The sequence below is a fragment of the Dermochelys coriacea genome, chromosome 11, assembly GCF_009764565.3.
Source record: "Dermochelys coriacea isolate rDerCor1 chromosome 11, rDerCor1.pri.v4, whole genome shotgun sequence".
NCBI lineage: Eukaryota > Metazoa > Chordata > Testudines > Dermochelyidae > Dermochelys > Dermochelys coriacea.
This window is the reverse complement of record NC_050078.2, coordinates 33,398-49,453: the sequence shown is the minus strand read 5'-3', so window position 1 is coordinate 49,453 and position 16,056 is coordinate 33,398. Positions and strand designations below refer to the sequence as shown.

The 16,056-nt window shown below is 45.6% G+C and overlaps 1 protein-coding gene across 1 annotated transcript in view; it reads left to right on the top strand.

The window, feature by feature from the left end:
* LOC119863454 (unconventional myosin-X-like) overlaps nucleotides 1-16,056 on the top strand; it is a 257,129-nt gene that overhangs the window by 214,432 nt on the left and 26,641 nt on the right. Inside the window, exons 29-31 of the mRNA XM_038421961.2 lie at nucleotides 1,331-1,424; nucleotides 2,069-2,124; nucleotides 15,812-15,954. Of these exons, the coding sequence (XP_038277889.1) occupies nucleotides 1,331-1,424; nucleotides 2,069-2,124; nucleotides 15,812-15,954 (293 nt within the window). The remainder of the gene's footprint in view (nucleotides 1-1,330; nucleotides 1,425-2,068; nucleotides 2,125-15,811; nucleotides 15,955-16,056) is intronic.

The following is a 16,056-nucleotide window of genomic DNA, read 5'->3' as shown; positions in this document are numbered from 1 at the left end:
CCATCTTCATTCATTACTGGGTTTCTCCCATGCTGCTCCTGCAATGAATCTCAACTCTGCCCTGGAAAGTCCATTAACTTTCCTGGGATGAAAAGGGATTCGTTCCTGAGCTTCATTACATACTTCTCTAACAACAAATATCATCTGTGGACTCCCCATCCCCAGAAATGAGATGGAAACTTAGTCTGTGTTCATGTAGTCATGGCACTTCTTTCCTTCTGCCCATTGTTCCACCACTGCTCTCTTTCTTGAGAGTATACATTACCTTTTGCTTCTGTAATGTGGCCTAAGTTAAGCATGACTTTTGATTAAAAACCGGGTTTTTTTCACTGGAATGTCTATTAGCTGATTTATTTATTAAATAAAATACAAAGTGAACAATACCAGCCATTCATGGTTTCTGTAAATGACTGAGGCAACCTGCAGAGGGAATTTGTTTTATCCAGGAGTCGGAGTGAAAGCTGTAATTTATCAGAGTCTGCAGAGTGATCTGATAAAACTTCAGCAATGTAATCCCAGAGAATGACTCATCCTTCCCTTTAGGCATCCTGGCCCGATGGCAGAAATAAGTATTAAATGTCAGCCCCTGGCCTCACCATAGCAGCATCCATTCCGAGGAAGAGGAAAGCACCTGCACTAGAAAGGGCAAACCACTGTCATTTTAGAGCTTATGTTAGTGATCCCTCTACAAAACCCAGATGCTTCTTAGCTGAAGTTTAGAATGGGATGGGCTCTCTGCTGGTTCTCCAGGACTGATTCACTCTCAAGCCTTGTGTCTGGAAAAAGAATCCTTGTCACAGCCAAGTAACTTCATATCCTTCCCTTTCCATTAAATCATAAAACTGACCAGTTGGAAACTGTCTGATTTTAGGATTTATATGCAGGTCAGATAAGGGTGCTAGTCCAAGAAGGTTTCTGGGAATTGAGGCAGGTCAGAACTCTCTTCTGGAATTAATCCCAACCCATCTTGCCTTCCCATTGCTGAAACCTCTCCCAAGTCCACTGACAGGTGTGCATCATATAACCCACTTCTGGTTCCTCATACTGGCAGTAGGGAGCTGGACTGTATAGGAGCAGCTTCCAAGGGATTGGTGAGGCCAGGTATCTGGGAGCATATGTAGATATTCCAGGGATAAATGGACAGTTGGGAAAAAGTTGAGCTTCCATCAGGGTCAGAGGGCTGAGGCACTTTTGGAGTGTTATGGGAAAGAAGTGAGTGAAATAATTCTTCCATTGGATGGTGGGTTTCTGTTTCGTTCTCAATCTGATCATCTTCTGGAATCTAGTTTCACTGCATAAATCCTAATCTTGGTTTTGTTCTGATTGTCAGTGATTGGTTTAATGTCCTGAGCCGAGTGCACAGTGCCACAGCCCAACAGCTGAGGGAAATGCAAGATGAACAGGCAAATCCGAAGAATGCCGTGGTGAGTTACTAGTTGACCAGGTTCCTGGCAAGTTGGATGTTTAGAGCCATTATTGTTCAGTCAGTCTTGTGCAGGTATTTCCAAGTCAGCATTGATGTAGTTCCTGCACAGTGTAAGTAAGTTATGCACAGTTCCATGGGCAGAACAGTTAATGATTTACAGACAGGCAGGCTTCAAAACTGGTTTAAGAAAGGGCAGAGCAGGGATGAATCGTTCAGAGACGAGGAATCTTTGGCAGTTTGAGTGGGGCAAAGTGAGTTGCATCATTGATGTTGGTCCTGGTTGGTTTGGGGAGGCCATACAGGGTTTGGAGTACAATAAATACAGGGGGAGGAGATTTGTATGAAGAGAATACCAATATATTTTGTTTGTTCTGAGACTGGGAGGTGGAGATGCAGTTTTCCCAGAGCTTCATAATGCTGACTGACCATCACAGCTCCTATGTGGAGTTCTGCACCACCTTTCTGTCTGCAGAACATAGAAGTCTGTCTCATATCCCCCTTCCTCTCTCTCATTGACTCGCTTGTATTAAAGCTGATGGAATTTAGAAGCAAAGCTTTGGTTCTTGATTTTTATGAGGAAGGAAAATGTTTCTGCTTTAGGATGTACGTTGTTAATAAATGTCTGTCTCTCCCCCTATGAAGGGAACCCTGGATGTGGGGCTCATCGACTCTGTCTGTGCCTCAGACAATCCTGACAGGTAGGAATAAGCTTCATTGTAACTACATCATTGCCTTTTGGATTGGTAGCTCTTTGAGGTAGGGCCTGGCTTCGGTTTGTTTTTGCACATGGATGACCACATAATCAGCACCAAACTTGTTTTAAATAATAAGTTTGCCCCATGATGTAGCTCAGCCTCCTGCTTTATGCTGCTTCATTCTATACATTGTTCCAATTTGGTTTCCTTCATAGCCATGAGGTCGAGAAATATACTTTTTTTTTAAATGAAAGTTTGTTCCCCTTTCCATCTCGTAGGTGGAAACAGCTTTGTCTGAATGTCAAGATCAGATGACTTGTAAAAGATTCTCTCTCATTCAACCAGAACTTATGGGCTCTATGCAGCTATCATTTGGTGGAATTCTGTGGCCTGTGAGAAGTCAGACTTGAGTATTTGAAATCTGATGAGAAAGAAAAAAATCTGATGAGGTTCAACAAGGACAAGTGCAGAGTCCAGCACTTAGGACCGAAGAATCCCATGCAGTGCTACCAACAAGGGACTGAATGGCTAGGCAGCTGTTCTGCAGAAAAGGACCTAGGGGTTACAGTGGATGAGAAGCTGGATATGAGTCAACAGTGTGCCCTTGTTGCCAAGAAGGCTAACAGCATTTTGGGCTGTATAAGTAGGGACATAGCCAGCAGAGCGAGGGACGTGAACATTCCCCTCTATTTGACATTGGTGAGGCCTCATCTGGAGTCCTCTGTCCAGTTTTGGGCCCCACACTACAAGAAGGATGTGGAAAAATTGGAAAACGTCTAGCGGAGGGCAACAAAAATGATTAGTGGACTGGAGCACATGATTTATGAGGAGAGACTGAGGGAACTGGGATTATTTAGTCTGCAGAAGAGAAGAATGAGGGGGGATTTGATAGCTGCTTTCAACTACTTGAAAGGGGGTTCCAAAGAGGATGGATCTAGACAGTTCTCAGTGGTAGCAGATGACAAAACAAGGAGTAATGGTCTCAAGTTGCAGTGGGGGAGATTTAGGTTGGATATTAGGAAAAACTTTTTCACTAGGAGGGTGGTGAAGCACTGGAATGGGTTACCTAGGGAGGTGATGGAATCTCCTTCCTTAGAGGTTTTCAGGGTCAGGCTTGACAAAGCCCGATAGTAGATAATAGATAATACAATCTATTATTGTAATCTGTTTTGGGAAGTGAAGGTTGAAACACTGCCCCACTGAATTAAATTCTCCTTAATTCAAAGCATTTCAAGCAAAGACAAACAAATGGGAAAAAAAAGAGGAAAAGTGAGGAATAATCAAAATAAATCTACAGGGCTCAGTTGCACACTCTGCATGGTGCTCTGTGTAGGGAAGAGCAGCTGAATTACCTTAGGAGGAGCACTGGGACAGGTGGTGCCTCTTATGGGACTATTCAGTGCACACTGAGGCGGGGACACATGTTAGGATGACATAGAGTGCTTTTCCTGGTATGCGTGTCCCACTTCGCAGGCTGGTATGTTGAAGGGTGGGCCTATGGCATTTTCCCTTTCTTACTGAGCTGTTACCAGGAGGGAGCAAGGACTGAGTGGTCCCTGATCATAGATTCCAAGGCCACAAGCTGATCATCTAGTCTGATCTCCTGCAGAACACAGGTCACAGATTTTCACCCAGTGATTCTTTCATCCATCGTAATTACTTGTGGTTGAGCTGGAGCATAACTTTAAGAAAGACATACAGCTTTCAAGTAAAGGCTCCAAGTGATGGAGACTCTCCCAAATATATTAGGAAGCTATTCCAGTTAATAATTATTCTCACTGTTAAAACACTGCATCTTCATTCCAGTTTGACTTTTTCTAACTTCAACAGCTAGCTAATGGATCTCATTATGCCTCAGTCAGTCTGATAAATGAAAGAGTCTTCCGTTATTTGATATCTTCTTCCTGTATAGGTACTCACAGGAATGGTTGTTGTGCCCTGTCCTTATGTGGGCCACATGATTTAGGGAATCTTCTTTTGCAATTCCCCACCAGAGAGGAAGGATGATCCAGTAGTTAGAGCACTTAGCCTGGCCTGTCAGAGACACTGATTCAATTCTGGCTCTGCCACAAACATCCTGTAAGGTACTGGGCAAGTCACTTAGTTGCTCAGTGCCTCAATTTCCCATCTGTAAAATGATGATAGTGAGGTGGCTACCTAGAATGTCTCTGAAGAATCACCTGGGGATGATTGGCCAGGATAGACAAGGAAGATGTCCCTAGCCTTTGTTTTCCAGAAGCTGGGAACAGCCGACGGGATTGATCACTTGATGATTACCTGTTCTGTTCATTCCCTTGGGGTCACCTGGCACTGGCCACTGTTGGAAGACTGTATACTGGGCTAGATGGACCTTTAGTCTGACCCAGTATGGCTGTTCTTATGAGAATGGAACAGAAAATTATAGGGGATGCACTTGGGAATTGCTGCTTGCTTTATACCCCAAAGGTGCCTAAGATGACAAGCAATTGTCAGCTGTGAGTCTGTGTTTAGAAGACAGAGGCTTTAGAAAGGAACACAAGGACAACAGGAGCTAAGACGTGAGATGTTGCTGAAAGATTGGATGGGATTCTGAAGTCACCTGGCAAATCTCTGCTGTTGAAGACACACATTGAAACCAGTGTTACAGCATCAAGTGGGACTATACTGATTGTTGAAGACTTCAGAGATCTTGGAAGGGAGCTGAAGAAGAAGAAAGTCCAATCTTCTCAGAGGTCCTGCCAGTCCTGTGAGTAAGAAAAGGCAGAAAATACTGGCAGTGAATCACTGGCTATGTGACTGGCGTGAAGTTGAAGTTTTGATGATGTGGTACATTGGGCCACATTCCAGTGGGAGAGAAGTTGGTATGAATGGGATGCCTTGCATCTTACGGATAGGAAAGCTTATCATCTGACTTGCAGGAATAGCACTAATTAATGATGCAAGGGGAGGGTGTAAAGGGCAAAGGCACTACAAACCCAAACTCAAGGTTTAAAGAGGTAGTGTGAGAGCCAGAAATACTTAACAAATATACTCTAAACTTAGGAGAATAACCTGCCCCGCCAAAGAATGAACGAACAAACACCCTGCAAGAGTGAACCTGATTCTCCCACATCCCAGTTGACTGTCTTAACTCACAGGCTACAGGGTTGGTTTCATTTAGGTAGTTTTGCATATGCCCATTGGTGGAAACTTAAGCACCTCGGGAATTTAGGTGTCTACAGAGTTAGGTGGCAGCTGAGCAGGGGTTCTGAGGATCTCTGTGGCACTTAAATATTGTACGAAGGCACCTAAAGTTGTGAGTTAATACTGCATCCGCTTCTTATGTCCACATTTTTAAAAGGATGCAGAAAAATTGGAATGGTGCAGAAAAGAGCTACAGAAATTCTTTTGAGGGCTGGAGTACCAGGTTCTAAAGATTCTTTGTCCTATCGGAGAAAAGCAAAAGAATCAATGGCTGGAATCTGGAGCCTGACAAATTCAGTTTAGGAATAAGGTACAAATTTTTAACAGTGAAGGTAATAAACAATTGGAACAAACAGCCAAGGGAAGTGGTGGATCCCATTCTCCATCTGTGATGTCTTCAGATCAAGAGTGGATGCATTTCTGGAAGATATGCTTTAGTCAAACACAAGTTGATGGGCTCCATACAGAGAGAATTGGGTGAAATCTGATGGTCTGGATTGTAAAGGAGATCAGAGTAGATCAGGGGTTCTCAAACTTTATTGCACTGCAACCCCCTTCTGGCAATAAACATTATTACATGACCCCAGAAGTGGGGACTGAAGCTTGAACCCACCAGAGCCTTGCTGCCCTGTGTTAAAATTATTTTGGCTGCAAGATCTTAATCTTGTAGATTTAGCAAAAACAGCCTTGCTAAAAAGAAGACATTATGCTCAGGAATGTTATTCCCTGCTTGAACATAAGAATGACCGTACTGGGTCAGACCAAAGGTCCATCTATCCCAGTATCTGGTCTTCCGACAGTGACCAGTGCCAGGTGCCCAGAGGGAATGAACAGAACAGGTAATCACCAAGTGATCCATCCCCTGTCACTCATTCCCAGCTTCTGGCAAACAGAGGCTAGGGACACCATTCCTGCCCATCCTGGCTAATAGCCGTTGATGGACCTATCCTCCATGAATTTATCTAGTTCTTTTTTGTACCCTGTTATATTGATGTAATTGTAATATGGCTGATCACTCCATCCATCTTCTTGGTTCAAAATCTGTTCAGTATTGGATTTGGGAACCATATGCCAAAATGTTAATCAAGTTATTATGCTACTCGCATAATATCCTCGAATAAATAATGATATGAACAATAACAATACATGAAAAATTCCATGACCGTATCTGATCACTAATATTTCAGTAGATCAGTTATTCTCAAGCCGTGGTTCACAGAACATTAGTAATCCACCAAACTCTTCCTGATGATAGAGCCTATTAGTCACTTGGGCCCAGACCCACATAAGGACTCATGCTTTGTGGAGCAGTGTTCCTCCTGTGATTTTCTTGGCACCTATAGTTAGGTGCTGTGATGCTCAGTGTCGTGAAGCCTGAGTTAGGCACCTAGGCTCCTGTATGATGAATGGAGAGAGAGAGGCACCTTAAACTGTGAACCACAAAGTCAGCACCCTAGGTAGGGAGCCACCTAAGCTAGCCAGTGTTAAGTCCCTCTCCATCTCAGAGACAGGCACCTTTCTCTGCTTGTGATCCACAAACGGCGGGGGAGAGGCATTTGGCCACCTAAGTCACATTTGGGGCCTGAAACAAATACCTGGGGAGCAGGAGGGGAAAGGCAGACCTCCTTTAGACCAGTGGTTAGGGTATTCACTCAGGATGTGGGAGACCTGCAGTTCATAGTCCCCCTTCTGAACAGGGCTCTACCATCCCTCAGGTGAGTGCCCTAACCAATAGACTAAAGATTCAGTTTAACTCTTTCTCTAGCCCAGTTAATATTTAATTAGTCAATTATATGAAGTGGAACAACTTCAATAGGAGAGTGTGAGGGAGACTTGCATCAGAATATCACATAGCCTAGTGGTTAGGGCAGTCACTTGAGAGGGTGCAGACCCTTATTCAAATCCCTTTTCCCCCTCAGGTGGAGGGGGGACTTGAGCTGGGGGTCTCCGACATCCTGGGTCAGTATCCTAGCCACAAGACTAAAAGTTGTGAGGGAGCTCTGCCTTCTTCTGTGTGGACTCTCCTAAAGGGCCCAACCTGGCAGGTGGCATCTGAGCATGCCTACCAGACTGTGCTCCTGCATGTCACTTAGGCGGACAAAAGCCTGTCTTCCCCAGTTTGTGAATCGTCCTGGGGCCTAAAGCGAGGCTACAATGCACATTGTCAGAGGCAGAAACATAGGTGCTGAACAACTTTAGGCACATACAGGGTTAGGTGGCAGCTGAGCAGGAGTTTAGTGGATCACAGTGGTGCCTAAAAAGAGGAGTTGGGTATCTTTGTGGTTCATGGCCTTGGAACCCAAGTTAAATAAAAATGTACACATTTGAAAAGCTTTATTAGAAGACAGACATTTTCTGCAGAAAAAGCCCAAATTAACAAGTATGTGCTCTAGCCTGAGGAAGGCCTCCCCAACATAATAAACTAAGCTCTACTCTTACCGCTCCTTAACAAAAGCAAGAAAGGTCCTATTAAAACACAGGGTGGTTCTGTAGTTCATACATTGTGCTGTAAAACTAACCAGAATGCAAATCAGGGAGCATTTCATATTTTATTCAGCTGAGTGTTCACTGTCAGCTACAAAAACAATGGGCTCATCCTACTTAAGTTTCTTATTGCATTACTTTGTTTTAAAGTATTTTTTTTTCTCCTGCAAGCTGCAGGGGCTTTCACAATACAGTTATGGAATTTTTGTATTTTAAGGAATTCTTAGCTGTATAGTAAGGTGGAAAGTTTTAGACACTACTTCAGCTAGGCTCGTTACACTGAAGGAGTGTAGAGTAATACTTACGTCGGCCTTACACTACAGACCTACATCGGTATAACTATGTCACTCAGGTGGATTAATTCGGTTTAGAGCATCTTCGATAAAACGCTACAGTGGTACAGCTGCACCCATGCAGCATTTTGAGTGTAGACTTGCCCTTAGTCTCTATCCCATTGTAATCCCAGGTGCAAAGTGAGGTGGCTGGCTAGAGATGTAGGACTGGAACTTCTGCTTCCTAAGGCTTGACTCTCTTCTGCTCCACAACACTGGGTATCAGATACAGAGGCTCCCCTCCCCCGCCACCCCCAGATTCAGTTCTGATTCCTTAGAAATTAGTGAATGCTCTCAATTAGGGGCTGTATTCCTCTTATCCTGTTGCTCACAAACAGGGAAGAATTGGTAGGGGAAGTAGAAGTAGAAGTGGGAGGTAACCTGGGCAGCAGTCACCATGAAATAGTAGAGTTCAGGATCCTGATGAAAGGATAGCAGCAGAATACGGACCCTGGACTTCAGAAAAGCAGACTTTGACTCCCTCAGGGAACTGATGTGCAGGATCCCTTGGAAGGCTAATAAGAAGGGGAAAGGAGCCGGAAGAACTGGCTGTATTTTAAAGAATCATAGAATATCAGGGTTGGAAGGGACCTCAGGAGGTCATCTAGTCCAACTCCCTGCTCAAAACAGGACCAATCCCCAACTAAATCATCCTAGCCAGGGCTTTGTCAAACCTGACCTTAAAAAATACTAAGGAAAGAGATTCCACCACCTCTCTAGGTAACGCGTTCCAGTGTTTCACCACCCTCCTAGTGAAAAAGTTTTTCTTAATATCCAACCTAAACCTCCCCCACTGCAACTTGAGACTATTACTCCTCGTTCTGTCATCTGCTACCACTGAGAACAGTCTAGATCCATCCTCTTTGGAACCCCCTTTCAGGTAGTTGAAAGCAGCTATCAAATCCCCCTCATTCTTCTCTTCCGCAGACTAAACAATCCCAGTTCCCTCAGCCTCTCCTCATAAGTCATGTGTTCCAGTCCCCTAATCAATTTGTTGTTGCCCTCTGCTGGACATTTTCCAATTTTTCCACATCCTTCTTGTAGTGTGGGGTCCAAAACAGAACATAATATTCCAGATGAGGCCTCACCAATGTCGAATTGAGGGAAATGATCACGTCCCTCGATCTGCTGGCAATGCGCCTACTTATACATCCCAAAATGCCAATGGCCTTCTTGGCAACAGGGGCACACTGTTGACTCATATCCAGCTTCTTGTCCACTGTAACCTCTAGGTCCTTTTCTGAAGAACTGCTGCCTAGCCATTCGGTCCCTAGTCTGTAGCGGATTCTTCGGTCCTAAGTGCAGGACTCTGCACTTGTCCTTGTTGAACCTCATCAGATTTCTTTTGGCCCAATCCTCTAATTTGTCTAGGTCCCTCTGTATCCTATCCCTACCCTCCAGTGTATATACCTCTCCTCCTCATTTAGTGTCATCTGCAAACTTGCTGAGGGTGCAATCCACACCATCCTCCAGATCATTAATAAAGATATTGAACAAAACCAGCTCCAGGACCGACCTTTGGGGCACTCCACTTGATAACGGCTGCCAACTAGACATGGAGCCATTGATCACTACCCGTTGAGCCCAACAATCTAGCCAGCTTTCTATCCACCTTATAGTCCATTCATCCTGCCCATACTTCTTTAACTTGCTGGCAAGAATACTGTGGGAGACCTTGTCAAAAGCTTTGCTAAAGTCAAGGAACAACACGCCCACTACTTTCCCCTCATCCACAGAGCCAGTAATCTCATCATAGAAGGCAATTAAATTAGTCAGGCATGACTTGCGCTTGGTGAATCAATCCTGACTGATCACTTTCCTCTCCTCTAAGTGCTTCAGAATTGATTCCTTGAGGACCTGCTCCATGATTTTTCCAGGGATTGAGGTGAGGCTGACTGGCCTGTAGTTCCCAGGATACTCCTCCTTCCCTTTTTTAAAGATGGGCGCTACATTAGCCTTTTTCCAGTCATCTGGGACCTCCCCTGATCGCCATGAGTTTTCAAAGATAATGGCCCATGGCTCTGCAATCACATCTGCCAACTCCTTTAGCACTCTCGGATGCAGCGCATCCGGCCCCATGGACTTGTGCTCGTCCAGTTTTTCTAAATAGTCCCGAACCACGTCTTTCTCCACAGAGGACTGGTCACCTCCTCCCCATGCTGTGCTGCCCAGTGCAGTAGTCTGGGAGCTGACTTTGTTCGTGAAGACAGAGGCAAAAAAAGCATTGAGTACATTAGCTTTTTCCACATTTTCTGTCACTAGGTTGCCTCCCTCATTCAGGAAGGGGCCCACACTATCCTTGACTTTCTTCTTGTTGCTAACATACCTGAAGAAACCCTTCTTGTTATTCTTAACGTCTCTTGCTAGCTGCAACGCCAGGTGTGATTTGGCCTTCCTGATTTCACTCCTGCATGCCCGAGCAATAACTTTATACTCTTCCCTGGTCATTTGTCCAATCTTCCACATCTTGTAAGCTTCTTTTTTGTGTTTAAGATCATCAAGGATTTCAGTGGTAAGCCAAGTTGGTCGCCTGCCATATTTACACATTGGAATGGTTTGTCCCTGTAACCTCAATAAGGATTCTTTAAAATACAGCCAGCTATCCTGGACTCCTTTCCCTTTCATGTTTCAGAGTAGCAGCCGTGTTAGTTTGTATTCACAAAAAGAAAAGGAGTACTTGTGGCACCTTAGAGACTAACAAATTTATTAGAGCATAAGCTTTCGTGAGCTACAGGAAATGCATCCGATGAAGTGAGCTGTAGCTCACGAAAGCTTATGCTCTAATAAATTTGTTAGTCTCTAAGGTGACACAAGTACTCCTTTTCTTTTTCCCTTTCATGTTATTCTCCTAGGGGATCCTGCCCATCAGTTCCCTGAGGGAGTCAAAGTCTGCTTTTCTGAAGTCAGGGTCCGTATTCTGCTGCTCTCCTTTCTTCCCTATGTCAGGATCCTGAACTCGACCATCTCATGGTCACTGCCTCCCAGGTTCCCATCCACTTTTGCTTTCCCTACTAATTCTTCCCAGTTTATGAGCATCAGGTCGAGAAGAGCTCTGTCCCTAATTGGTTCCTCCAGCACTTGCACCAGGAAATTGTCCCCTACACTTTCCAAAATCTTCCTGGATTGTCTGTGCACCGCAGTATTGCTCTCCCAGCAGATATCAGAGTGATTGAAGTCTCCCATGAGAACCAAGGCCTGCGATCAATAATTTCCGTTAGTTGCCGGAAGAAAGCTTCATCCACCTCATCTCCCTGGTCTGGTGGTCTATAGCAGACTTCCACCACAACATCACCCTTGTTTCTCACACTTCTAAACTTAATCCAGAGACTCTTAGGTTTTTCTGCAGTTTCATACCGGAGCTCTCAGCAGTCATACTGCTCCCTTACATACAATGCAACTCCCCCACCTTTTCTACCCTGCCTGTCCTTTCTGAACAATTTATATCCATCCATGACAATACTCCAGTCATGTGAGTTATCCCACCAAGTCTCTGTTATTCCAATCACATCATCCTTGACTGTGCCAGGACTTCCAGTTCTCCCTGCTTGTTTCCCAGGCTTCTTGCATTTGTGTATAGGCACTTGAGATAACTCGCTGATCATCCCTCTTTCTCAGTATGAGGCAGCAGCCCTGCCCTCTCATGCACTCCTGCTCGTGCTTCCTCCCAGTATCCCACTTCCCCACTTACCTCAGGGCTTTGGTCTCCTTCCCCCGGTGAACCTAGTTTAAAGCCCTCCTCACTAGGTTAGCCAGCCTGCTTGCAAAGATGCTCTTCCCTCTCTTCGTTAAGTGGAGCCTGTCTCTGCCTAGCACTCCTCCTTCTTGGAACACCATCCAATGGTCAAAGAATCCAAAGCCTTCTCTCCAACACCACCTGCGTAGCCATTCGTTGACTTCCATGATTCGACGGTCTCTAACCAGGCCTTTTCTTTCCACGGGGAGGATGAATGAGAACACCACTTGCGCCTCAAACTCCTTTATCCTTCTTCCCAGAGCCACGTAGTCTGCAGTGATCTGCTCAAGGTCATTCTTGGCAGTATCATTGGTGCCCACGTGGAGAAGCAGGAAGGAGTAGCGATCCGAGGGCTTGATGAGTCTTGGCAGTCTCTCCATCACATCATGAATCCTAGCTCCGGGCAAGCAGCAGACTTCTCGGTTTTCCCGGGCAGGGCGGGAGATAGATGACTCAGTCCCCCTGAGGAGAGAGTCCCCAACCACCACCACCTGCCTCCTTCTCTTGGGAGCGGTGGTGGTGGAACCCCCATCCCTAGCACAGTGCATCTCATGCCTTCCAATTGGCGGAGTCTCCTTCTGTTCCCTTCCCTCAGATGTATCATCTAGTCCACTCTCCGCATTAGTACCTCTGGAGAGAACGTGAAAACGGTTGCTTACCTGTATCTGCATTGCTGGTACATGGACGCTCCCCTTTCTTCTTCTGGAGGTCACGTGCTGCCAAATTTCTTCACTGTCGTCCTGTCCCTGCAGTGCAGCCTGCTCTGAATCTTCAGAAGGTTGTCCGTAGAAGCATATCCTAACGTCTGTCCAGGAAATCTTCAGTTTCTGTTATGCAACGCAGGGTTGATACTTGTTGCTCCAGACCTTGAACCTTCTCTTCCAATATGGAGACCAGCTGCACTTTGTACAGACAAAGTCGCTTCTATCCTGTGGAAGAAAGACAAACATGGCACATCCAGTGCAGGTCACAACAGCTGAACACTCCCCATCCACATTACCGTCCTTCTACAAGCTTCCTCAGGAGTTGTAGTGACTACTCAGAGAAGCTGGCAAGATGTAAGCCTCAAAGAGCTCTCCCCAGGCGAACTCCCAGGCAAACTCCCTCTGTTAGCCTCTCTGCTGTTCGCCGCTCAGCTGACTGGATTTTTATAACAGTCAGGCCCTCTCAAGGCTCACCTGAAACAAAGCATTCCCAATTCACACTTTTCAAACAACCAGTCAAGCACACGGTCAAACTGTCCAACTGTCCCCACAACAGACACTCAGATACTCACCAACAAAGCCTCCCTAATGCAGCCCTTAGCATACCTCCTCTCAGACAGATCCCAGACAAACTCCCAGGCAAACTCCAAATAAGAAGCCTTATTGAGCGCAGGAACAAACCATCCCAATGTGCAGAAACAATAGCAAATATGTCAGGCAACCATGTTAAGCTTGGCTTAACAGAGAAATCTTTGGTGAGCTTAAACACAAAAGGGAAGCTTACAGGAAGTGGAAACTTGGACAGATAACTAGGGAAGAGTATAAAGATATTGCTCAAGCATGCAGGGGTGTAATCAGGAAGGCCAAAGCACAATTGGAGTTGCAGCTAGCAAGGGATGTGAAGGGTAACCAGAAGGGTTTCTACAGGTATGTTAGCAACAAGAAGAAGGTCAGGGAAAGTCAGGGACCCTTATTGAAAGGGGGAGGCAACCTTGTGACAGAGGATGTGGAAAAAGCTAATGTACTCAATGCTTTTTTTTGCCTCTGTCTTCACAGACAAGGTCAGCTCCCAGACTACTGCACTGGGCAGCACAGTATGGGGAGGAGGTGAGCAACCTCAGTGATGAAAGAACAGATTAAGGAGTATTTAGAAAAGCTGAACCTGCACAAGTCCATGGGGCCCGATGCAATGCGTCTGAGGGTGCTGAGGGAATTGGCTGATGTGATTGCAGAGCCATTGGCCATTATCTTTGAAAACTCATGGTGATCGGGGGAGGTCCCGGACAATTGGAAAAAGGCAAATATAGTGCCCATCTTTTAAAAAGGGAAGGAGGAGAATCCAGGGAACTACAGACTGGTCAGCCTCATCTCAGTCCCTGGAAAAATCATGGAGCAGGTTTTCAAGGAATCCATTTTAAAGCATTTGGAGGACAGGAAGGTGATCAGGAATAATCAACATGGATTCACCAAGGGCAAGTCATGCCTGACTAACCTGATTGCTTTCTATGATGAGATAATTGGCTCTGTGGATATGGGGAAAGTGGTGGACGTGATACATCTTGACTTTAGCAAAGCTTTTGATGTGGTCTCCCACATTATTCTTGCCAGCAAGTTAAAGTATGGATTGGATGAATGGACCATAAGGTGGATAGAAAGCTGGCTAGATCGTGGGGCTCAACAGGTAGTGATCAATGGCTTGATGTCTAGTTGGCACCCAGTATCAAGTCGAGTGCCCCAGGGGGTCTGTCCTGGGGCCGGTTTTGTTCAGCATCTTCGTTAATGATCTGGATGATGGGATGGATTGCACCCTCAGCAAGTTTGCAGATGACACTAAACTGTGGGGAGAGGTAGATGCACTGGAGGGTAGGGATAGGGTCCAGAGTGACCTAGACAAATTGGAGAATTGGGCGAAAAGAAATATGATGAAGTTCAACAAGGACAAGTGCAGAGTCCTGCATTTAGGACGGAAGAATCCCGGGCACTGCTACAGGCTGGGGACTGACCGGCTAAGCGGCAGGTCTGCAGAAAAGGCCCTGGGGATTACAGTGGACAAGAAGCTGGATAGGAATCAAGAGTGTGCCCTTGTTGCCAAGAAGAGTAACAGCATATTGGGCTGCACTAGTAGGAGTATTGCCAGCAGATCGAGGGAAGCGATTATTCACCTCTATTTGGCACTGGTGAAGCCACATCTGGAGTATTGCGTCCAGTTTGGGACCTCCCACTACAGAAAGGATATGGACAAATTGGAGAGAGTCCTGCGGAGAGCAATGAAAATGATTAGGGGGCTGGGGCACATGACTTACGAGGAAAGGCTGAGGGAACTAGGCTTATTTCGTCTGCAGAAGAGAAGAGTGAGGGGGGATTTGATAGCAGCCTTCAACTACCTGAAGAGGGGTTCCAAAGAGGATGGAGCTCAGCTATTCTCTTTGGTGGCAGATGACAGAACGAGGAGTAATGGTCTCAAGTTGCAGTGGGGGAGGTCTAGGTTGGATATTAGGAAAAACTATTTCATTAGGAGGATGGTGAAGCACTGGAATGGGATACCTAGGGAGATGGTGGAACCTCCATCCTTAGAGGTTTTTAAGGCCCGTTTGATAAAGCCCTGTCTGGGATGATTTAATTGGGGTTGGTCCTGCTTTGAACAGGGGGTTGGACTAGATGACCTCCTGAGGTCTCTTCCAACCCTCATCTTCTATGATTCTATAATTGACTTTAACAGTAATCTTAGAGGTAGATCCCTGGCTGGTGAGAATTGACATAGTTCCATTGACTTCATCGGAGCTATGACAATTTCCACCAGCTGAAGATCTGCCACCTTATATTCCTTTCTTTGTCCTAGGAGGAATTCTGTCTCTCTCACTAAAGTACTGAGGTGTCAGTCCTCAGCTTATGTTGAACCAAGCAGTGGGACTTGAGGGAGAATGACAGGAGTCCATGAGAGGCACCTTCATGCTATTATGATTGGCGTGTGCTACAGATCCCATGCCTGCTGTCTGAATACACTCCTCCCCACAATTTGTAATCCAGTCTCGGGGGGGCTCTCCCTGTTTTAAATGTTCCCCCAACTCTCCATAGTATGTTTTCCATAGGTCTGACTGGCATTGCTTATGCTGAGGCAGAGGGGCTGATGGTTAAAGGTGAAGGCTCAGGCTAAGGCTATGCAGGCCCTTTGGCAGAGGGTCTGATGGCTGAAGAGAGGTGCTCTGTCTCAACAATGCTTTTGCTCCAGACATGGATCTGATATGACCAGTTTTAATTCTCATGTTTTCTGGCAGGCCAAATTCCTTTGTGATCATCACAGCAAATCGAGTGATTCACTGTAACAGTGACACCCCAGAGGAGATGCATCACTGGATCTCACTCCTACAGAAACCCAAAGGCGAATCCAAGATTGATGGTCAGGAGTTTCTTGTGAGAGGTAAAAGGAAACATGTACTGTAACCTTATTCTGCACACAAACTCAAAGAACACATCATCAACATGTCACAAAAATGGAAATCCAAATGGGTTTGGATATGTC